Source organism: Acinonyx jubatus, chromosome D4 (assembly GCF_027475565.1).
Source record: "Acinonyx jubatus isolate Ajub_Pintada_27869175 chromosome D4, VMU_Ajub_asm_v1.0, whole genome shotgun sequence".
NCBI classification, from domain to species: Eukaryota; Metazoa; Chordata; class Mammalia; order Carnivora; family Felidae; genus Acinonyx; species Acinonyx jubatus.
Genome location: NC_069391.1, coordinates 24,169,171 through 24,192,846, shown reverse-complemented (window position 1 = coordinate 24,192,846; position 23,676 = coordinate 24,169,171). Strand labels below are relative to the sequence as shown.

Below are 23,676 nucleotides of genomic sequence, written 5' to 3'. Positions count from 1 at the left end.
AACTGACGAATAGATAAAGAAGATGTGGTTTATATACACAATGGAATACTATTTGGCAATGAAAAAGAGCGAAATCTTGCCATTTGCAACAACATGGATGGAACTGGAGGGTATTATGCTAAGTGAAATAAGTCACAGAAAGACAGATATCATATGTTTTCACTCATATGTGGAATTTGAGAAGCTTAACAGAAGACCATGGAGGAAGGGAAGGAAAATAAAATAGTTACAAACTGAGAGGGAGTTAAACCGTAAGAGACTCTTAAATACAGAGAACAAACTGAGAGTTGATGGGCGGGGAGAGTGATGGGCATTGAGGAGGGCACTTGTTGGGATGAGCACTGGGTGTTGTATGTAAGTGATGAATCATGGGAATCTACTCCCAACGCCAAGAGCACACTGTAACTCTATATGTTAGCTAACTTGACAATAAATTATATTTAAAAAACAAAACAGGCAACTGGTTTAGCCTCAGCAGGCAGCGCAGATCCTGGCAGGACTCCACCATGTGTGACGACCATACTAAATTCTCTACTTTCTCAAATCCATTCCTGCAGCTTGCAATTCCCTTTGCTTGTATACTTAGCCATTTACCCACAACTCGCACTTACAACATGCCAGATCCTAGAATTTTGTGTGTGTTTTATTTTAAGTAATCGCTATACCCCACATGAAGCTCAAACGCACTACACTCAGGTCAAGAGTCATATGCTCCATCAACTGAGCCAGCCAGATACAACTAGGTCCTGGAGATCTTTTGATGGTTTTGAAGTGATAACTGCTCAACTGTTTTTGGTTAGAAAACATGGATACAATTCCTTTCATGCTGGTATTGCAGAGCCAGCATTTTTAGCCTGCTTTTTCTATTTCTTTTTATTTCATTGCATACACAAAGAAAATAATTATGGTGGCAGAAAAGCACAGAGGTTCCAAATGCAGGCCCAGAAGTCAGACTGTTGTGCAATAGTATATCAGTAAACTCCGTGAAGGCAAGGAAGCTTAGGTAAGATGACAGAGGTAATGCTCAGTAGGGTTTGGTGCTAGAGATAACATGAATGTATATGCAGAAGATTATGAAATACAAATATTCAAAAGAAACTAGTGATCTCAACCTTTTTTGGCCCAGGGTAGATGGGAGATGGGGCTCACAAAAGTACTGTGTGAACCAGAGGGCAGGTGTTTGCTATTGTGTAGCAGCTGGCACGGATGGTGAGTTGTCCAACTGAAATTTAACACGTTTAGCCTGACAAGTGAATCAGGTGTAATTCATGAAAAGCTTGGGCTTTGTTAGGTCTCCCAATACACCAGTTGTTACAAGAAATAGATCAGATTTATTGCTCTGAAAAAAGATGAGGGGTGCCTGAGTGGCTCAGTTAAGTTGGTTAAGCGTCTGACTCTTGGTTTCCGCTCAGGTCATGCTCTCACGGTTCGTGGGTGCGAGCCCCACTAATAGCACAGAGCCTGCTTGGGATTCTCTCTCTCCCTGTCTCTCTACACCTCCCCTGCCTGGCCCCCCGCCTCAAAATAAATAAACATTAAATAAATAAATAAATAAATAAATAAATAAATAAATAAATAAATAAATAAATAAATAAATAAATTTAAAAGATAAGATGGGAGCATCTGGGTGGCTCAGTCCGTTAAGCGTCCGACTTGGGCTCAGGTCATGATCTCACAGCTCATGAGTTCGAGTCCCGTGTTGGGCCCTGTGCTGACCACTCAGCCTGGAGCCTGCTTCGGATTCTGTGTCTCCCTCTCTTTCTGCCCCTCCCCCACCAAAAAATAAACAAACATTTCTGGTTTTGGAATCCAAGCTGTTATCTTTCACTTTCGTTTTTATTCCCTTCATTTTAATAACTACAATTAACAGTGAGGGTGCCAGATAGAAAGCAAATGAAAACCAGGTCATTCTTTCAGTAAATTGGTCTGATAAAACCATGTGGGCTTTTTGTTGTTGCTGTTGATGGGGGTGGTGGTGTTGGAGGTGGGTTTGCAACCATAGCTTAAAATGAGGCTTGCAGGTAATCTGGATCAAGGGACCTGGAGTCCACGGACTCAACAGGGGCCACAGATAGGTTCCAGGGGTGGTGTAAGGACCTTATGATAGTGCTGGAGCATGTGATGCATGGATTTGTTTTTTTCCTAGGGAGAATACTCCTAGGTATCACTGGTCACTCAAAGTCTGCATGCGTCACCAGCACCTTGGAACCTACTCCAGCCCTCAATTCCCTACTGACTTGGCTGCTTCTTTTCATGGAGTTCTCCCCCAATCACTTAAATTACCTTTGGGATTTTCTTTTTATAAGATTTGAGCCCTGGTGGGAGACCTGTTCCCCTCTTTGTTACATCCCAGGTTTTCCAGAGACCTTCTGCTCCCCGGTGATGTGAATTCGCTGAGCAGCCAAGAAATACTGTGGTTTTCTCAATAGTGTACATTTTCTGGGGGAGGCACGTTTCCTGAACATTTTGAGACTACTGGCTAACCAAGAGCCAGAAATTCAAATAAGAACTTACAGATGCACCTGAGTTTAATTTCATTTTCATTTTTAAAAGACAGATAGCACTTTTATTTTCTCTTCTCATCAAAACCATTTCTCTAAAACAACTTTTTTCTTTATAAAAACTCCCTCTCTGCATTACAGTGTCTGACCAGTAACAGATATGCCCATTCTTCTGACCGCCTAGTATATGTGATTTTTTTTCCCCACTTTTGGTTGTTTATGAAATACAAGTTATGATCTTGGTAGTTCCTCCAAAAGTGAAACACAGAATTGTCATATGACCCAGCTGTATTCCAATCTCAGTTATATACCCAGGAGAATGAAAACATATGTTCATACAGAACTTGCATATGAATGTTAACATTATTCATAATAGCCAAAAAGGAAAAGCAACTCAAATGTCTATCAACTGATGAATAGATAAATAAAATGTGGTACAGCCATACAATGGTATATTATTCACCCATAAAAAGGAATGAAGATTGATACATGCTACCACACGGATGAACCTTGAGAACATCGTGTTAGGTGAGAGAAGCCAGGCACGAAGGACCACATATTGTAGGATTGTATTTATATGAGATGTTCAGAATAGGCAAATCCATAGGCAGAAATCCAGAGACAGAGAGTAAATTAGTGGTTGCTAAGGAGATAGGGAGGTGGGGGGAATTGGTGGTCACTGTAGATAGGCGGTTTCTTTTTGTAACGATGGAGATGTTCTGGAATTAGTGGTGATGTTTGCACAACATTGGGAACATACAAAAAAAAATTTCAAGTTTCAAAAAAACTGAAAAAAATTTGGGGTGCATTCAGATGGAATCTTCTGAATGCTTTAGGACCTAGTTTCTCAATATTCTATGCCGTCTGCAATCCACAAACTCTGTGAACTGCAGGATTCCCAGGCCTCTTGTATTACCCCCACCCATGCCCACCAGGAGTCTGTGGCCCACAGTTTGGAGCCCGTATTCTGACATGATTCTGTCAGTAAGCTGAGCCCCACCCCCGGACATAAGGTATGTGTTGTGTGACCGTATGGTGCTGTCGTTTGTTTTAAGTATATAAAAAAGGTGAAGCAATTATAGCAATTCATTTTTGTCCCTAGGAATTCACCCAACACGATGTCATCTCCTCAGGTCACCATGCCAGGCACCTGCCATTACATTTAAGTAGGCAAATAACCAGGACAACTGCTGAAACAGTGGAATCTTCTTGATTTTACTGGTTAGAGCTGAGCTGCCAAAGGTACTGGGTTTTCATATACAGTAACAGCCAACTTGTTGCGATCAGACTTCCAGTGACATCGACTTCTGAAGCATCTGTGAACCCAGGGGGATGTGGGGAGAAAAGCAGGAGACTCAGAGCCTCCTGAAAACAGCGTCCAAAAAAGCCCATGCATCCCTCCTCAGTAGCAAAGCACACCTGACACATAGGTCATACTTGGTCTCCTGGCTTCCCCAAGAACACTTCCATTCTGCCCTGGAGGTTTCCATCAGAGAGCAGGAAGTGAAGAGCAGAAGACTCAGAAAGCAGGTTAGAAGAGGAGGAGGGTGCTGGATTGGCAAGAGGTTATAACCCTAGAAACAGATAGCTTCCCAGTCTTGTACAGGAACACATTTGTATCATGTGCACAAGATAAAGAACAGGTAAAGCTGTTTCAAAGTATAGCCAGGGGTCATGCAGTATGGGAGTAAAAAGTCCCAAACACCACAAATGCCCCAGATGGCTTCACCAATAGAGCAGAAAGCAGTAAAATTCATCAGTGAAAACAGCACAATAATCCGTGAAAGGCAAAGCCAAGCCCTATGTATTTTGATAGCTCCTGATGACATCACTGCACCACACCAAGGTACAAAAGGGGCTGATTTTTACAACGATGACCATGACTCATCAAGAAAAGGTTAAATACTCTCCAGTATACTCTGTTTACTAAGGCAGGGAAGTACGTAATGCATTTTAGAAAGATTTCCCTCAAAAAAAAAAATATTAAAATTTTAAGGTTCAGCACTTAAAGGGTTAATCCTCTGTTATCTGAATATTTGCTTACATACCTCATTTTACAACAATGCTAGTAAATGAGGCATTACTTTTTTTTTATAATCATTAGTATCAAATTATTGGCACCAGTTTTAAGGATAGGGACAGGAGAGCAAACTATACAACATAAAAATACAGTTCTGATACAAATATATGAGATCAACTCCACTTAACAAGTGGTCATAAGAAATGGATGGACATTCTACACACAAGGAAATACAGCTAGTAAATCATCACGTGGAAAAGTGCTCAGCCTTGCTAGCAATTAATGAAATAAAACAACCTTTCAAGAACAACTATACACATCTATTAAACAAGCAAAAATAAATTAAAATGGCAAAACCCAATACTGGCAGAACTACTGGTAAGTAGAAATGCTTATACATTGCTGGTGGCATTATAAATCGTAGACGGATTCAAGCATTCAGAGGGAATAGGGGAGTTGAACTAATGACCTTTAAGGTCCTTCCAACCCAGAGATTGGATCTTTCTAGAAAGCAATCTGGCAATATGAAACAAGAGCTATAAAGTATTTCATGCTCTTTGACCTTGTAAGCCCTCTTTGGAGATATTCCCAAGGGAAGAATCCAAAGTAAGGAGCATCTTTTACAAAGGCATTCATAGCAGCAGTATTTATAAGAGTGAAAAATTGGATAGAACTCAAATATCTGATAATGGGGATAAGTGAGGTTAACCATGTTATGTGGATATAGAGACATTTAAATTGGTGAGAGCAGGATCTGTGTTAAAAAGGGAAGATATGTGTTAGGTGGGGAAATACAACCAAAGAGTATATACACACTGATCACAACGATGAAAAAACGTGTGCATATTCATTGGGAGCTTGGGCAACAATTTAGAGGGCTAGTTTGTGGTTAGGGGGTGCCTTTATTCCTGCAAAGTTGTTCAAGTGCATAATAAAAATTTAAAAACACATTTCTTGAAACTATATAAAAAGACAGCAAAGTGTCATCTGGTCAAGGTTCTATCAACAGGACAAGAGTTGATCAACTTTAGAAATAATTTTCCTTTATGGAACACCCAAATGGATCTTGGTATTGAATCACCTTATCTTTGTAAAGGATTTTTAGACAATTTAAGCTATAATTTCCTACTTTGGGCTTAGTGAAAAGTTCTGTTTATCCCAAATAATATCGTATCCAACAAACCCACAATTTAAATTATATTTCAGATTTCGCTGACAGTGCTTCAGTCCTGGTGGTCACAACTTTTTTTTTTTTTTTTTAGTTCATCGATTCATGTCTGAATAAAAATGAGTGTTAAGGACTTCATAGTATCTGTATAATTACCAGTGTAAATGAAAAACCAGCAGTAAAGAATTATTCTCTCATTAAAAATGACTCTTTAACAAACAGTCAAAGCTTGGTCCAAGTTTCAATCATACAAAATCATGGTTGGGACTGATAGCAAAGGATTCCATGCCATATTAACCCCCTGTGGTTATCAATATATACACACAGGTAGTACTAAAAAGGAATCCCATTTTCCCCATCTTTCTTCTCCTAGGCTTACCAAATCCCGTCCCAACTATACTGAGTAGCAGAAAAACTCTAATACTCAGAAGACAGAAAATAACTTCTCCAATAAAGTCAAGCCGGAAGTTGGCTTCAACCAGCCATGGAGACCTGGTGAACAGAGCACACATCTGTGTGTTGTGCTGGAGTGAGCACACAAAGCCCGAAGAAAGAAAACGGACAGAAGGCACCATGCCATCCTCCAGGCAACAAGGGGAGAATTTCACAGTTCGGTCATCAATAGTCTTTTCATCATTTTCTCTCTTTCCAGTTCCTGCCGGAGCGTCTCTGCACTGAAGAAGAGCAGGTGACAAAATCATGAGATTACGCTAAAAAATGACAAAAACGGGTTCAGCTGAAATGCATCTCCCCCATCTTCTTTCCTGACCTTGGTTCTCGACTCTCAGGCCCCTTAAGGACCCCTGACAGCTGCTAGGGTTACAATGACCTGAAATTGTCTGGCTGCCTCCTGGTTTCCCCCACCAGACTGAGAGTTCTTCAGGACACTGCTCACCAGCAGACTGACCATACATGTCATTTATCTCTGAATCCCCAGAGCCTAGCCCCAAAGCCCAGCTCGAGGACTTCGTACATAGCAGTCTCTCAGGAAAGGTCTTCTGAATGAATGGGAAGATGTCCAGGGTCCTGTCATTCATTCTTCTCTGGCTGCACTACCCCCTCACTCTTCCTTAACCGTTCTGGGCATATTCCATTTTAGAAGCCTTAGCATTGGCTGTTCTCTGTGATGACTATTACTCTTTCCCCAAATATCTGAAGACTGCTCCCTTCCCACCTTCAGGTCTCTGCTTAAAAACCACCTCAATGAGGCCATCCCAGAATGCCCCATTGCCCTTGTTGGTTTCATTTTCCTCCCTAGCTTGTTGTCTCTCTCTCTCTCTCTCTCTCTCTCTCTCTCTCTCTCTCTTTCTCACATGAGCGCATGCACACACACACACACACACACACACACATTTATTTAACCTCTGTCTCACCTCCCCCAACACTAATTTTTGAACTCCATAAAGGTGGGACTTTTATCTGTTTTGCTCACTATACATCCCTAGGGTCTAGAATACTATCTAGCCTTTGTAGACGGTTCAATAAATACTCACAGAATAAATGAATGAAAGAATAAATAAGAGGCTTGTTGATGTCAAAAACACAATGAAACTGGAGCCTGTGCCTGCTCTCCCTGTCACCAGGGACTTGCCGGTTACTTGCCGGTGACTCACCTGGCTGCCAGAGAAACAGGCTTCCGCGTGGTATAGATGGTCTGCACGGTGGAGACGGTCTCTGTCAAAGGCCTCAGGGTCACTGATGGAATCAGTGGGGAAGACTGGCCAGGACAGCACTGTAACTTACTGTCTCTAAAGTCTGCCTGTTAAGGAAACAGAAAAGAGGAAATCAATCTCAACTTGGGTTCCATTTTTATACTGTCAGCTACTCCCTAAGTCTTACCACACAGTTGCTGATATATTTTTTAATAATAGCTAAAATCAATTACCACTTATTTAATGATTTTATTTTGGGCCAGTCATTTTACATATATGACCTCTTGGCAACTCTTAAAGCAGAGGTCAATTTCATCACATTAGACTCCATCAATTGTAAGAACTCCCATTTTTGCACGTGCCACAGAGGACGAAAAATATGGCCAAACTTACCACGCCCACTAATGTAATGAATTTTCTGACTTCAGAGATTTAAAAGGTGAAAAAACGCATACCTTAAAACTGATTTTATGGACAAGAAAAGTAAGTCTCAGAGATTTTCCCAAGGTCACACAGTAAGCGTTAAGAACCAGGATTAGCTGGCTGCATAATTGGTGTTTTTCACCACTATAGCAGTGCTTCCCAAAGTATGGTTCCCCAGACTAGCCGCACCAGTATTATCTTGAAACTTGGTAAAATTGCTGTCCTCGAGCCACTCTTAAAAGTCCCGGTGTGATTTCTGGCATTGGCTTCCTGCTGCATCTTGGCCCCTGGCTTTTCAGGAAGGGCTTCCCTGGGTGTCTCACAGCACTGCCAAGGCTGGGCAGGAGGCCAGAGGGCCCCGCACGGGGCCAGCTGAGGGGAGTGGAGGCGGAGCTTCCGGCTGGGGAGCGGTGCCCAGTGAAACTGCAGGGGCCGGATGAACGTAGGGGTAGTAGCATTTAACAGCCTGGCCCAGCCCGTGTCTCAGGCCCTCTGGTTCTTACAAGGCAGGTGCTGGAAGCTGTTCATGATTTTAGAAATGCATTATTCTAGGAACCTGTTTTTGCCTCTGCCTGGACTGCTGGACGCCTTCTTACCTCTGTTCAACTTCTGAAAGCTACACCAGCCACTTCCTCCCTCTCCATGTGGCTAAAGCCACCTCTGGTTGTGACCATCACCTAGCTCACGAGACTGCACTTTTGGCTACCCCTAGGCCACCCCACAGATCCTCCGGGCTGGCCAGAAAGCCTCTGGAAGGAGCCTTAGGGATCACTCAGTTCTAGGAATTACAAACGCTGATCCCTGGAAGGAGGAGACGGTGAGGGGAAACAGGAGGTGATCTTAGACTCCCCACTTCTGCTCCATGCAGCCACTTGTTACAGAGTGAGTTCTGCAGAAGCTTTCATTTAAAGAAAAGACTTGCAGCTGAAAAGAACCCTGAAACTCATCAAACTCATTCACTTCGCCAGTGAGGAAACTACAACGCTTAAATGCTTCAGAGTATTTCGACAACTTTCAGAGCTTAAAGAAGCTGATGATGCAAAGGGCAGTGGGGGGCCTGAAGCCAGTTGTCAAGGATGACCTGCTCTCATTAACGATACCCCTGCCTCTCCACCCTTGGGAAACAACCTGTGGGACATTCTGTGGCTGGGAACGTTCTGCCAGGTTCTTGATCGCTTTTGATCCTTCCTGAAGCAGACACAAGGAGGATGTTCGTATTACTATTTCTGCTCAGAATAAGAGGAGATTGGTGCTGAGAGTGGCGAAGTGACTTACCTAAGATCACACCATTATCAAGATGTAGATCCAACCCGGAAGAATGGGAAACAGGAACTCAAACAAATCCATGTACACACATGTTCACAGCGGCACTGTTCACAACAGCCACACACCCATCAGTGAATGAAGGAAGCAACACACTGGGGTATATACACAGAATGGAACATTACTCTGCCATAAAAAGAAATGAAGTGCTGATACACCCTACAATGTGCATGAGCCTCAAAAACACGATGCTCAGTGAAAGAAGCACAAAAGGCCACATATTACATGATTCCATTTATGTGAAATATCCACCCTAGGGAAATGCATAGAGACAGAAGGCAGATTGGTGATGGCCAGGGGCTGTGGGGGGTGGGGGGAAACGGGAGTGATCGTGTCACGGGAATGAGGTTTCCTCCGGGGGTGATAAAAATGTTTTGGAACTAGAAGTCGTAGTTGCGTGACCCTAAATGTACTCGATGTACTACATGTCACTTTGGAATGGTCAGTTTTACTTATGTGATGCTCATAAGCAAGCATCGAATAACTTAAGACAATGAAAAGATGTAGACCCCAAATCCCACTCCTTCCCAACCTGACAGAGTTCATAGGATTAGATGAAGCTGTCGACATCATTGTCTGGCATTCCACAGAAAAGCATGCCACGCGGGAAAACATTTTAAAACACACACCTGTTTTCTGAATCTACTTACGGCGAACTGTGGCCCTGTAATGAAAGCATCAGGAAACGGGGTCACTGGATCAGCCGGGAACGTTTTTATCTTCAAAAAAGAGAAAGACAAGAGGGTTACTTACCGATTAGCAAAGAGAGTTCTGAAATCTTTGGGGGTGCACTTTTAACACCAAACTGAAGGATTCAGGGGGAACATACGCAGAGCCCGCACGGCTTGTCTAAGGAAACACACAGGAGGTCCCGGAGGCCTTTTGGCCAGTGGTTGTATCTGTACTGGGCCATTGCACTGTTGGGGCCGGGACCCAGCAGGGATGCCCTCTCATGTTTGTAGGACTCCCCACGCTTACCTTGCCCTGGAACTCCTTTCCCTGGAGGCTGTGTGGGCCTCCCAGGCATGCTGAGCCCTATGTATGGCCTGATCCATAAAAGGCCATGACCAGGGTCTATAATGAGGCAGGCAGAGCTGCCTGGTTGCTGATTGTCCCCCCCCGCCGCCCCCCAGCTGTGGGCCATGGACTAGGAGCTGCTACAGGCCACATCCTGGGACACAGTCTATGAGAGCAGACAGGGTACCAGGAGGCTCGCACTAATTAGGCCAGAAGGTATTCCCTGTAGTTGTTGGACTCCCTATAAGTTTTGGCCACAGAGGAAAACTGTGGAGAAACCCCTGGAAGAATGTGCGAATCCTGCCACCGTGGCCTTTGGGGATTAAAAGGCACTGTGCTCAGAAGTGCCCAGTGCGGGGGGAAGGCTGCAGCACAGAGCTGGTCTGAGACAGAGTGGAGGCACCAGCCTGAACAGGCGGCAGTGCGTGGCCAAAAAGAGCCTTTGCTCCCATTCCTTCCCCTTTGGTCATTTTGTCTTTGACCTCCTGGGGGCCCTGGGGGATGTGGAGTGTGCTTATTTCTTTCTACTGGCCTAGAGGACTGCCAGCAGGCCCAGGGGCCTGACGACTCTGGTATTGGCTCTGCCTGCAGCCCCCAGGGCACAGAAACTGCCTGCCTCCCTGCTGGTGAATGCTCACTGTGCCACCTGCCACCAGAGAGCTGCAGTCAGGACACCGAGGCCACCACTACCCCTGGGCAGGTGCTTTTACGTCTCTCCCAGGAGCTGGTCCGTGGACCCTGGCGTAGCTACCTGATGGCCTTGAGTCACTCTGACGGGGGTTAAAGTAGGGCTGAGCAAGAGCACATCAGAACACGCTCAGATCTGTGGAGGGGTTCTGAATGAGTGGAGTACTTCTCAACCAATCTGCGAATGACCATGTCTCTGCTGTGTGCACGGAGATGTCCAGTCCACGCCGGCTCCCCTTCCCTAAACTCTCTCTGGCCTCTTTAAACATCTCAAAATTCCCAGGATGGGTCCCAAGCTGCCTTAAGACTCAGGAGTCAGAGAGTCTGAGCGGCTCAGTTGGTTAATCAGGAGTCAGAGAGCCTGAGCGGCTCAGTTGGTTAAGCGTCTGACTGGACTTCAGCTCAGGTCATGATCTCGCGGTTTGTGAGTTCGAGCCCCCACATTGGGTTCTGCGCTGACAGCACGGAGCCTGCTTGGGATTCTCTCTCTCTCCCTCTCTCTCTGCCCCTCCCCTGCTCGTGTTCTCTCTCAAGAATAAATACATAAACATTAAAAAAAAAAAAAAAGAAAAGAAAAGACTTAGGTGTCGATTCAAATTGTCAGTAGCGGCTGCCAGCAGCATGGCGAGAGGATCCAGGGGAAGCCCCATGGTGCATTCTCCTCCCAGGCCTAATGGTGCAGCATGTGTTCTGAGACCACTAGCAAAGTGAAAAGCTGCATACAGATAAGACTCTCAGACCATCATGAAGTAAAACGGAGAAGAGGCATATTACTGCTATTAAAGAAACGTGAACATTGGCAGCTTTAGAGAATTATCTTACATCTTCTCTAAGAAAAAAAAAATCTATCCCAACAGTTACACTCTGTGTTGCTCAGCTGTGGCAAAGTATATTCCCTCTTCTGGTGGTGCTGTCTCTTGGTAGAATCACTTTAGAAAGGGAGCAAAGCCAAGGTCACAGTATTGAACCCAGCAGGGTCCAGCCTGATGCAACAGCTTTTTGCGTTCCCTCGAACAGCAACAAACTGGAAACAAAGCACAGTCCTGCAGTAAGAATGTATTAGGTGAATGGTAGGCCAGTCCCTGGATGGAATATACACAGTCATATACAATGTGGCAACAAGAACAAGGAGAAACAATCCAACATTAATAGAAAAGGGAAAAACAGGAGATGATATGGATACTATGACTTAACATTCTAAAATTGTGGATGGACATGAATAAATACTAGAAGGACACATGTAAGAATGAAAAAAAATGTGCTAGGTTGGGGATATGGGTGTTTCCTTTCAGGTTGGTATGTGACATCCTGTTATCTTGAAAAATAGCAGGAAAAGACAAGTTTAAAAAAAAGTTTTTATTTTCAATAGAAATGCAACTAAGGTTTTTCTCATCTAGGCTGATCAAAGCTTTATGAAAATGAACTCTTCCTGGTTCTTGAGACCTAGAGACACAGGGCAGGCCAGCAGCCACGTGTCCTAATTTGGTCAAACTATGTATCCATCCTGGAGTCAGAGCACCTGTCAGCTGGGCCCTTCCGGAAGGTCTAGTGCTCATGCAGTCCCGTGGGGTGGCCGCCTGGTGGCTCCTGCCCGCCTCACCTCTCCTGGCCAGGCCCCTCTCCCTGGCAGGGTACCTACCAGCCTCGTTTTGATTGGAGGGTGCATGCAAACTCCAGTGGTCTCTTCCTTCATGGGGGGAGAGAGTGGAGGAGAACAGCGAGAGTGGGCACAGTGGGGGGCGCTGGCGGGCTCTGCCTGCTCGCGAGGAGGGGAAAGAAGGGGAGGAGGAGGTGGTGAGAGAAGGGGAGGAGGCAGAGAAGATAAGGGAGGGGAAGGAGAGAAAGACAGCACAGTGCAAGAAGGATCTGTCAACTCCAGACTGCTCTGGAGCCAGCCTCGCCCGAGCCTGCTTCTAGCCCCTGGCCAGCTGGCTTTTAGGCCCCCCTCCTCCCTCGTCTCCCCACCTTCTCTCCTCCTCCCTGGCTCTCATCTGTTTTCTCCACTATCCAAGCAGAACAACCCATCAAAACCCCATTCCCGGGGTTGGCAGGCAGGGGCCATCTCCTGTGCCAACTGCGCGGGTCTGGCAGTGGCTCCCTGCAGCACTGGCCAGGCCAAGCCAGAAAGAGAGCCGCGATGAATTTGTGATGCTGGCCGTGCAAGCAGTATGAGGAATGGCCACACACTTGAGCGTGCTGGCCTTCCATGCCTGGTGGCCTCCTGCACCCTGCTAAGTAAGGGCCCACCTTATGGTGTGATTAGCAGGTGTCCAACAGAGTGTTTCTGGGAAAGACATACATCAGCAAGGAGGAACATGGACTTTGGGATTTACTCTGTCATGGCTTTTTGTTATCTATGTTCAGAAAACATAATGGCCCTGGCCACCCCCACTCCCACACCCATGGCCCAGGCCATGACACCTTGTATCACCACCGAGGCACCTTGTCGCTGTAGCCAAGATACCAAGCATCGTGAGAAAATGCCACATCGCTTGGGGTACTGGGTTCCCCACCCCAGCCCTAAGTAGTGCCATGCACCAGCAGAGGTCCAACAGCTTGTACCGGTGAGGATGAGGACGGTGAAGAGACGATGTTCTGATGCTAGGAGAGGGGGCCGCTGACCGGGTTAGTGTGTGTTGCAGGGAGGGACCATTTAATCCAGAGCATAAATACACACGCCTTTTAGTTCAAGAGAGCTTCCTTAAATAGTTGTAAATCCTGCCATAACCAACGAAGTACAGTCTCTGATAAGTTTCACTGAAACACGGTCAAGAAAATTGCAGGCACCTTTTTCTGTCTCCAAATCGATCTGATTCCGACCTCTTTACATTTGCCCGGTCCTGGGCAATTTCCAAAGGGGCCTTTACAACCATTACCTCGCAACAGCCTTGTTTACTATTCAAATTTGGAGATGCAGAAAAATTGCACCTGCAAAGTCTGAAGCCATGCTTCTAGACCCTCTTGTTGATTGTTTCCGTATCCATTCTTCAGAAACAAGTGAGTCCATAGTAGCCATTTACAGTCAAGTTTCAGCAGCCTGCTGAGAATCCCTCCACTGCTCTCTCCTGTCCTCAGCATGAACCCTCCCCTCCACAAGATGGCATTTGAGACTTGAGTGGGGTGGGCTCCAGCCCATCCCCCAGCCTCAGTACTCAACACTGTCCCAAGCAGAACCAACTTCCAGGGACCCCAGGCCACAGGGCTTTTGCCTCTGCAGATAAGCAGGCACTCAGGTGTGCTTTTTGAAGAAAATAAAAGCTGGCATAAATGATCAACAAACATGGATATGTTGCCAAATGCCAAAATGTGTACCAGCCACTAGTGTCTCAGCTGAAGGTGGTGATGAATGACAAGGCTTTGCCTGACATTGGACTTTTATAGTAAAGGAATGTTGAGCCATCCCACAAACATTTCTGACCTTTCTACGTAAGCATCTGTTAGTAAATGAGCAGGAAATAAGAGAACATGTGTAATAGGATACTATTTTGAAATAACATTTTATTTTTTTTTTCCTCCCAGCATTTCCTCTCCTCCTTGGGTTTCTTCCACATTCAAGCAGCTAGGTTCTTCTAAGCTACTTGGCTTTTGAGTCTTAAAATCTGACTCTTTGGGGAACAGAAAGATTTTTGGCATAGACAAATGAAGATGAAAATGTGGAAGGCTTCTTCATCATCCAGATAAGAAAAGAGGTTGCCAGTTTGAGGACTGGAGAGAAAAGTCAGAGGCAAAGTGACGAGCGGTAGACATTAGGAAGTCTGACCAGAGAGGCCTGAGCTCCACAGGTGGAGGCCAGGGAACAGGGATTAAAGAGCAGAGGGGGACAAGTGTTCCTCTGCCCAGGTAGAGCTGGGGCAGAATGGCTGTGTGGTATGTCCAACAGGTAGAGATTCTCATGCCAGCAGGACCACGACTCCCACCCACCAAAAGGGGCATGAGGGAAGCAGGGAGTGCCCCAGATGTATCAGCAAACAGATGACATCACAACCTAAATAGACTTCCCTCCGTCTCCCTGTGCCCTGGAGAAGACAGATGAATCCCCAGGAACATGGAACAGGCACCCTGATTTGACTTCAGATCAAGCTTCAGCCCTCCTGATAGAACGAGGTTCAAAATACAAATGAGGCTGTTCAGACTGATGGAAAGTTAGTTCTTCTGACACCCAACACAGGCCTTTTTTTTTTTTTTTTTTTGGTCCTACAGAACGTTCCTTTGACCAGGCCAGTCTCCTGCCTGGCACATGAACTCTTGACTAATATTCTCTGGCCCAGAACAGACCTGGGTTGTGACTGTCGCTGCTTTGCAGCTGGGTGAGTGGTTCATGAAGTACAGGGATCGGGGAGGGACAAGCCCCAAAGAGAAAGCATTGGGAACACAGAAGGCATAGATGCTCATGGTGTGTGTCACCAGAGGAAAGAAGCCAGCATGCTAGACCTGGGGTGGGGGACACGATTGATATGTAAATGCCCCGTCCTTCCACTCTGCTAACACCTGTACCCTGTGGATGTGCCCACACTCACCTCCCAAAGGAGGGTACCAAATGGACAGGGGTGTTGCCTTCACTCGCTTGCCTTCGTCCCTCCCCCACCCCTCTTGCCCCACCCACCTCTTCTGTCCCAGGCAGAAACCCCAACCTGACTGCCAGATCTGGGATGCAGATTCCGGCAATGGGCAGGCAACAGCTGCACAGGTTGTAGGGCTGATGTTGCTAAACTGAACTACATAATAAAAGAGTGGGCACTGGAGCAGAAAAGATATGGGAAAAGAGTGTTGCAGGAGTGATGCTGGAAAGAATGTGGTTTTTTTTTTTTTTTTTTGGAGAGTATGGGGATGAAAATCCTTGGAGTCGCACAGGGTGCAAGAGAATTAAGAAGGAAGCAAGTTGTGATTCGAGAAGTGTTACCAGGGAGGTGATAATTTAATCTTGGATCTTGAGAGATGCCAGTTAAAGACTGAAACTTGTTATTATTCTCAGCTGTTTGGACTATGCTTCTTTGGAAATCACGCCACACAGAGACTGGATCATCAGGGTTGGAGCCATAAGGGTTAAACTAGCGCTGATAACGTCTAGGTGGGACCACGCTGGATGAAGGCAAGAGACTCTGGTCCCAGCTCTCTCTCTCTCTTGTTCTTCTAGCTCCGGCCCACGGAACCAGGGTAGTAATGTAACTTTAGGAGTCTCATCTGGCCCCAGACCCTAAATCCAGGCTCTCCTCCACTATCCTCTGGGGCAGATACACCTCCACAAGGACAGAAGGGACTACTGCTTCTATTTCTATGATCCTGGGAGGAGCAGAGGGAGGAGGTGGAGGGGAAAGGTCCACACAGGAGGAGCAGGCTGTCAGAGTCCCCCTTCCTCTCTAGGACGCTTCGGCACTGGTGGAGACTCTGAAGTGAAGTAAAATCAAAGCCAGTAGTGCCAAGGAAAGCCCCAAATGAAGCAGGCTCTTGACATCAAAATACCAGCCCTCCGCACCCCTTCTGTGGGAATGTGCCCTGTGGACATGCACGCACACCTCAAGTCCACACAAGCAACACAAAGGACACTTCATCCTGGGAACGCATATCCACTGCAAACTTTAGCTGTGACGCGGGCAGCCGTGTCTCAGTGCAGCGAAAGGACGTCAGCTGCCCCGTGCCAGGGCAGTGCAGCACCCCACACTCTGTTTCGGAGCTCAGAGCAGCCCAGAGATGGAAGCAAGGTGTGCTCAGAGAAGGACTGAGCTCCCTTTTGCCAGAAGGGTACAAGCAGAGGTTGGACACTCACTTGGTAGGCATTAGCGCCTCAGATCAGAGGAACTCTGGGTCCCTGGCAGATGCTGCTTCTTTTCTAATCTCAGACCATTATGGTCAAAGAAAGGATACAGATGAGGCAAGCAGATCTACCAGCTGGATCTGCAACAGAGTGGTTTTTAAGGGAATCTCATCACTCCTGTCCGAGCCACAATATGTTTTTTTGTAACATACCTCAACTTCTTAGATATGCCAGAATGTTTAATAAATACTCAGTATTTGCTTATGCTGTACCCTCCGCATAGATTGTTTTGCTCCATTACTTCCATCTGGCAAACTCCTACTCATACTTCAAAACCCTAGCACTATGAAGCCTTCTTTTTCTCAGTGGCCCCAGACAGGGTTAGGCACTGGGTTTCACAGCAGTAGCCGTTTCTATAGACTCTCTTATGACATTAATTGCAGCATGCTCCAGCAGTCTGGAAGTTGCTTAAGAGGTTAACTCACAGAGAGATCTTCCCCCACTGTCCTCTACTCCTGCCTGGCATGTTTTCTTCAATGTGGGTCTAGGAACTCAGCTTTCTCCCCATTCTGCCTTCATAGGCCCTCAGGTCGTGCCCCAGGGGTTGTCGGGTCCTTCCGGGGTTTGCTGCCCTCCAGCTGAGGGTTTGCAGTCTCAGTCTGAGGAGCGCTTTAGACACAGCCCTTCTTCCAGGCATTGTTCTTTTCCAAAGTGGCAAGTCCCTGAAATCCAGATGCCAGACTTAGCCCAATCTGATGATGCACAGGGCACCAGAGAAGGAGCTGGAACAGCTGGGCTCAAGCTCGGTCCCTGTGTGATTACCCTACTCTGGGACTCAATTTCCCCATCTGTGCAAAGGGAGGACAAGGTGAGGGAAGGCCCTGCTTCTGGGTTACCCTATCATGACAATCTGTTTAACAAGAAGGCCATCAGTAAGTCAGCTGCGTTTTCTCCAACATGGGAAGGAAGGAACTCTGAAGGTTCCCAGACCCCAGGGTGTCTTGCCCACTGTCGGTTCTCGGCTGTTTATCCAAACATGCTGACTCGAAGCTCTCAGACTGTACCAACTCTCCAGATGACAAGGACAACTGTTTAAATCACAAATGATTTCCTTGTGCCAGCTGAGGCAGATACGGCGATCATTCCTCAGGCCTGGGCAGCATTTTGCCTCATTTGCCTCCTCTTGAAAGCCTTCTGGAAAGCCTTCCTCTCCACCATATTCTCCTCCAGTGAGCCAGTCCTGAATGACTCTCACTTCTGGCTTCTCCCCCTGGCATGTCCTACGTGGCTCTCCTGTTGATCCTGGCCCTTTATCAACCCGACTCCCCTCCAGCCTCTAGCTGCCCTGTCCACTCCCAGAGCCTCACACAAGCCAGGTGTGCAGTGAGCTTTCAGGAGGTATTTTGACTCACGTTCCACACGTGTGGACCACAATTTATGCTCAAGTACACTTGAGTATCAGGCTGAGCCCAGCCGAGGGTACCTCCACGTTTGCCTGTGTCATCTAACACTACTAACAACATGTCACACACATTTATGGTGCTGTTACAGTCATCAAGGGCTCTCTCTCACGTGATCATTAGAACATTCTTAGGCAGACACGAGAAACAATGGCATCCTCTATCCCATGACGAGGCTCCTAAGGAAGGGAACAGAGACCGGAGCCAGATCAGGCCTGCATGACTCCCAGTCCAGTGCTCTCTCCCCCGACAGGGTTTCTCACCTGCAGGAGTTCCATGAGGACCATCCCTAAGGGGAGACATGTATGCAGGGGATAGAGGACGGCAGGGAGGCACGAGGGGCTTGGAAAGCTGAGAGGAGGCCTGGAGCCCGTGCTTCAGACTGGAGCACGTTGTTAGAAGCGGCAGTGAAAGATACCCCTTGGTGGGCATGCAGGGAGCAGCCCCGGAAAAGCCAAGAAGCCAAGACCCAAGCACCGAGGAGCCCTACATGCTATGGGAGCAGCAGACAGGCCGGGCGGGACCCCTGTGGCCTCCCTCAGGAGAAAGGGAGCGCCACCTCCCTGGAGGGCTCTGGGAGGTAGAGGGAACCATGCGCCCGAACCCTGAACCCCTGAACGAAGGCTGATCCCCGAGGCTCCGGGCTGTGAGCAGGACAAGAGGAAGAGCCTTCCCAGTGGCAATGCCCACCTCCGTGCATTCGCCCTACTATCAAGATGTTTCTAAAGCCTGGGGCTTTTCTGGTTTTAGCACACTGGGAGGTTTACCAGAGGAGTAGCTTCTGTGAAGTCCATCAGGAGATCGCCTGGCTCCAACGTAAAGGCACCTCCTCGGTCAGAGGGACTCTAGGAAGGCGCACAAAACATCGCTGGTTAGTGCCGGCTCCAGACGGACAAGGGAATTTCACCAGAAAACACAGTTTCCTCTCCCTCCTCTCCCTCCCTCCCATCACGGAGCCCATGACTCTGCCAGTCCTCTATACCATTCCCTTGCCCAGCAGCGTGCAAGTGGGAGAGACCAAACCCCACATGTTTTCTGAAACCTTAATGGGCAGAAACAGTATGTAGCTAGAGAACTGCCTTCTTTTAAAAGGTGCCAACAACCTCTCTTTAAGTGCTTTTGGTGCTCTTTGACTGGTCTTTTGGAGGGGGAGATGCTTCAAACAGTCCTTTGAGTATAGAGAGAGCAAAGACCCATCCTGGATCAAGAGGGCCAAGGCCTCAAGGAGCTAAACTCATGGGCGCAGGGGGTACATGGTTGGCTCAGTCAGTAGAGCATGGGACTCCTGAACTCAGGGTTGCAGGGTTGTGAGCTCAAGCCCCATGTGTGGCACAGGGTTCGCTTTAAAAAAGAATTTAAATGGGGCACCTGGGTGGCTCAGTCCATTGGGCATCCCACTTCGGCTCAGGTCATGATCTCGTGGTTCATGGATTGAAGCCCTGCATGGGGATCTGTGCTGAGGGCTCAGAGCCTGCTTCGGATTCTGTGTCTCCCTCTCTCTCTGCTCTTCCCCTGCTCACACAGGGTGTGTGTGTGTGTGTGTGTGTTTCTCTGTCTCTCTCCCAAAAAATGAACAAACGTTAAAAAAATAAAAGAAAAAAGAAGTTAAAGAAAACCCTCATCTGCGTAATAATTAGGAAGATCTTTATGGTGGGAGGGAGGTATTCTCCGAAAACCATGTTCAGTTTTTGGGAAAACATTTTTTTCCTCCTGTCCTAGGGTCTCAGCAGCATGGGAGGCCTGGAGGCCCTTTGTGGGAAAAAAAAAAAATAAACCCCATCAACTTGGCACAAGCAGGGCCCTAAGGAGAGAGATGGCCAGGAGAGGGAGCCCTGTGGCCTCTGGTACGATGCCACCCACATCCCCACTGAATTCTCCTTTGTTTCATAAATATTTTCGCTTGGTTTTAACCATGGTGAAGAATCTGTGATAGGAACCTGTGTCTACACTTGGGACAAAGCAATATCAGGGATTCTGCACAAGACAGGGGAACCCAGGAGCTGATCTGCAGGAAAGCAGGGAGCCTCACTCGGGCCAGCCGCTGGCTGCGGAGTCCCTGGCCTGAGCAGCCTGTCCTATTGAGGACCACAAAGTATCCCAAAGACCCTGGGAAGGGAGCTGAGAAATGACTGGCCCTGGTCAAGGAGGATGTGGCCTGGCCCACTGTTACTTAGAGGCTATCAGGAATCGTGACCTGTTTGCCCAGATGTCACCTCCACTGGACTGGACACTGGTCCATAAGCTGGGCAGGGAAGCAGATCTTATTCTCATTTTTAGGAGGAGGAAGCTGAGGCTTGGAGAAACAAGGGCTGTGGAGTGACAGCTCATTGCAAGCAGCCAGAAGGCATGAGAACAGAGCAGCTGGAAGCACAGTCTGGGGTCTGGTCTTGCCTTCAGGGCCCCCACCCCACGCACCCACCATTACTCGGTGGGGTCCACAGACCAAGCAGCCTTTGACTTGGCATCTACTTGTAGAGCAATAGGCTTGAATGTATTTGGACCACTTGCCATAGAGTGACCGCAGCAAGGGGCACTCAGAGCAAACCAAGAGAAATGTCTTGAGCAAGGCCTTGTCACAGCCCATTCACGTTTCTGGCAACTTCCCGAAATTTCAAACTGACGAAGAAAATAATATTTCCCATTTTTAAACTATTTGTATCGGCCATCTGATATAAGGAATGAGATGGGGACGCTCCTATGTTTTCACTCCTCCAGATTTTCCATTATGGGGCAAAAAACATTTCTTGTTTTCTACCTCTATGGTGCAGTAATGGATTATATAGGGATGATATTCTAAAATCAAAATCACCCTCAAAAATCTCTCCCATTTCTCTTAAAGTACAATGTACAAGGTCTTTCTTACGCCATTTGTGTCTCATAAACTGTTAGGTCATCTTTTGGGGACAGTTCTGTAAAAACCCTGCCCCGGTGGTTGCTACCCTTGTTTTACGAGCACACAGTTGATTGTGCCAAGTTTAAATGCTCGAGGGATGCCCTGCACTACATTTATACTGAATTCCTAGCAAATGCAGCTACTCCTCTCGGGGCTTTCCCCCCATACCTTGGCCCCTGGGGACAGCGGGCCCTTGCCTTCTGAATTCTGAGGCGAGCTGACTTTGTGGCCCTTGGGGGACACCAGTGGCGCTGAGACTTGCGTGGTGGCCGTGGTGGTGTGTGTGGTTGCGGCTGTGGACGCTCCTACTGCCTCGGCCAGGTCGGGAGGGAGGTCATCTTCATCACTGCGGTTACTAAAAGCACATGAAGCTCTGCTCATTACAACAATAAACAGGCTGTGGGGAGTGCAGGGAGGGCCGGGAGGGGGCGGGGGAGCTCCCCAAACAGATGTCTGCCAGATGTCCAGCTTACAGGATCCGATACAGTGACATTTTCGCCAAAGCCAATTTGGGCTGGATTTTCTGTCATTTGCCAAGAGGTTCGAATTGTTTTCTTTATTATGGAGAGACATATATGATACTTATCATTTTATCCATTGGTAAGCATATGATTGATTCAGTGACATTCAAAACATCCACAATGTTGTGTACCCATCACCACTGTCTACACCCAAAACTTTCTCATCACCCTTGACAGCAACTCTGTATCCATTGAACAATAATGCCCTATGCCCTCTCCCTGCAGCCCCCAGGTAACAGCTGTTCTGCTTTCCGGCTGGATGAATTTGACTATTCTAGTTCCTCATACGAGTGGAATCATGCAATATATGTCCTTCTGTATCTGGTTTATTTCACTTACCATAATGTTTTCAAGGTCCATCCACGCTGTAGCCTATGTCAACATTTCATTTCTTTTTATGTCTGAATAATATTCCATTGCAGTGACAGGTTGTATTTTGTTTATCCATTCACCTGCTGAGGTACTAACATCTGTTTGAAACCCTGCTCTCAATTCTTTGGGATTGGAATCCCACTTGAGGTCATACTGCCGGGTCATATGGTAGTCCTATGCTTAATTTTTTGAGGAGCCACCAAGCCAAGGGAGTGGCCTCCTTTAGGAGGGTAAATACAAGCCATTAAAGAACCCACTGCTGTGGGGTGCCTGGGTAGCTCAGTCAGTTAAGCATCCGACTTCGGCTCAAGCCATGATCTCATGGTTTGTGGGTTTAAGCCCCGCGTTGGGTTCTGTGCTGACAGCTCAGAACCTGGGGCCTGCTTTGAATTCTGTGTCTCCCTCTCTCTCTGCCCCTCCCCTCCTCAAGCTCTGTCTCTCTCTCTCTCTCTCTCTCTCTCTCCCCAAAATAAATAAACATTAAAAATAAATACATACATAAAATGTTTAAAAGAGAACCCACTGCCATGAGTGAAAAGGATAATGGCCCCTTTTGTGGCCTAACAGCAACCATTCCTTTGGGGTCATAAAGTAGTTACAGGGGAGGAGTTGGGCACATTTATTTGGGGGCCCAGCAGCTCTGGTCTTAGAAGCTCTCTGATGGAATGGGATGATCCAGGCAGAAAAGTACACTAGACAGGAAGTCACCATGAGGGAGGACAAGTCTGGGTTGGCATTCTGGGTTTGTCTCCAGGGTGTGGATTTGTGGGGAAGGTTGGATCTCCCACAAGGTATGGCAAGGCAGGAAGCCCTTTTAATCTGGTCATACTGGCACAGGACAGAGCAGCACCATCAATCGCCCCCTCTCAGTATAGACAGTATTTTCTCAAACTTCTAGAAATTAAGACAAGCCCTCTCTCCCCTAATGCCAACCACGTTGCTGCCTGTGCAGAAAAGAGCTAATTCTGCAGGCCTGGGGTGCTCCAGCTCTGCATATTCCAAAGGAACCTCTGGCCACTGGGAGCTCCTGGGAGAACCTCTGGGCCCTTGGAATATCCTGCCTGATAAGGGTGTCACTGCATACCTGAAACCTTGGGCCATGCCACGTAGTCTATGCTATCATCACACTTGAGGGGAGTCTCGGGGACCCTGACACACTTTCCCTAAGGGGCTTCCGTGTGGAATTTCTAGAACTACACTGGCACAGTGGTTATGTTTTAGAAATGATGGCTGAGCAAGGGTGTAGCTAAAAGGCCCATGGCCAGTGGGCACCAGTGTGGCCTGAGCAGGGTGCCTGACGGGGGCCTCACCATGGCAATGACCTCCTGGGAAATGTGGCCATGGTATACAATTGCTGTGGATAGGACTCACTGAGGGAGGGGTCCTGGGGGGTTTCAGATCATTCTGCGTATGTAGAAGCCTCAAGAGGAGGATTTAGAGTTTATTATTAATAAGGGAACAGGTGAGGTTGGAATAAGTAAGTAGGAACATTAATAGGATGCCACATGTTTGGATCCATGCTGATGAAGTAAGTCAGATCAGTAACACATGCATTATTAGCCCATTTGAATTTCACAACAGCCCTGCATTATGGTCTCCACTCTTCAGAGAAGTAGATGATATCCAGTGGCTGACTGTAACATGACTTCCTCAAGGTCTCATAGCAGTTAAGTGGAAAAGTGGGGCTAAAATTATTTTCTGCCATTAAAAAACAAAAACAAAAACAAAAAAACAAAGCTCATCTTTCACAATAGGAAGTCAACCGACGCCGCCTAAAATTGAAAAAGACTCCAAATTCTTGATGGTTTTTATAACCTTTGTCCTAATTTAGATCTTGTAGCAAAGAGACATCTACCTAACTTCATCACATCTTTCAATTCAACCTCC

The 23,676-nt window shown here is 47.0% G+C and overlaps 1 protein-coding gene across 14 annotated transcripts in view; it reads right to left on the bottom strand.

The window, feature by feature from the left end:
• Positions 1-6,157: 6,157 nt before the first annotated feature.
• Positions 6,158-23,676, bottom strand: part of EPB41L4B (erythrocyte membrane protein band 4.1 like 4B) — a 127,898-nt gene continuing 110,379 nt past the window's right edge. For 9 of the 14 annotated variants that reach the window (XM_027034788.2, XM_053204826.1, XM_053204828.1 and 6 more), the window contains exons 21-26: positions 21,065-21,251; positions 18,771-18,848; positions 12,431-12,547; positions 9,738-9,806; positions 7,303-7,448; positions 6,158-6,363 (exon numbers count right to left, since the gene is read on the bottom strand). In XM_027034788.2, the coding sequence (XP_026890589.1) occupies positions 6,294-6,363; positions 7,303-7,448; positions 9,738-9,806; positions 12,431-12,547; positions 18,771-18,848; positions 21,065-21,251 (667 nt within the window). In that variant the 3' untranslated portion in view covers positions 6,158-6,293. The other 5 variants (XM_053204827.1, XM_015074169.3, XM_053204834.1 and 2 more) reach the window with 3 other exon arrangements.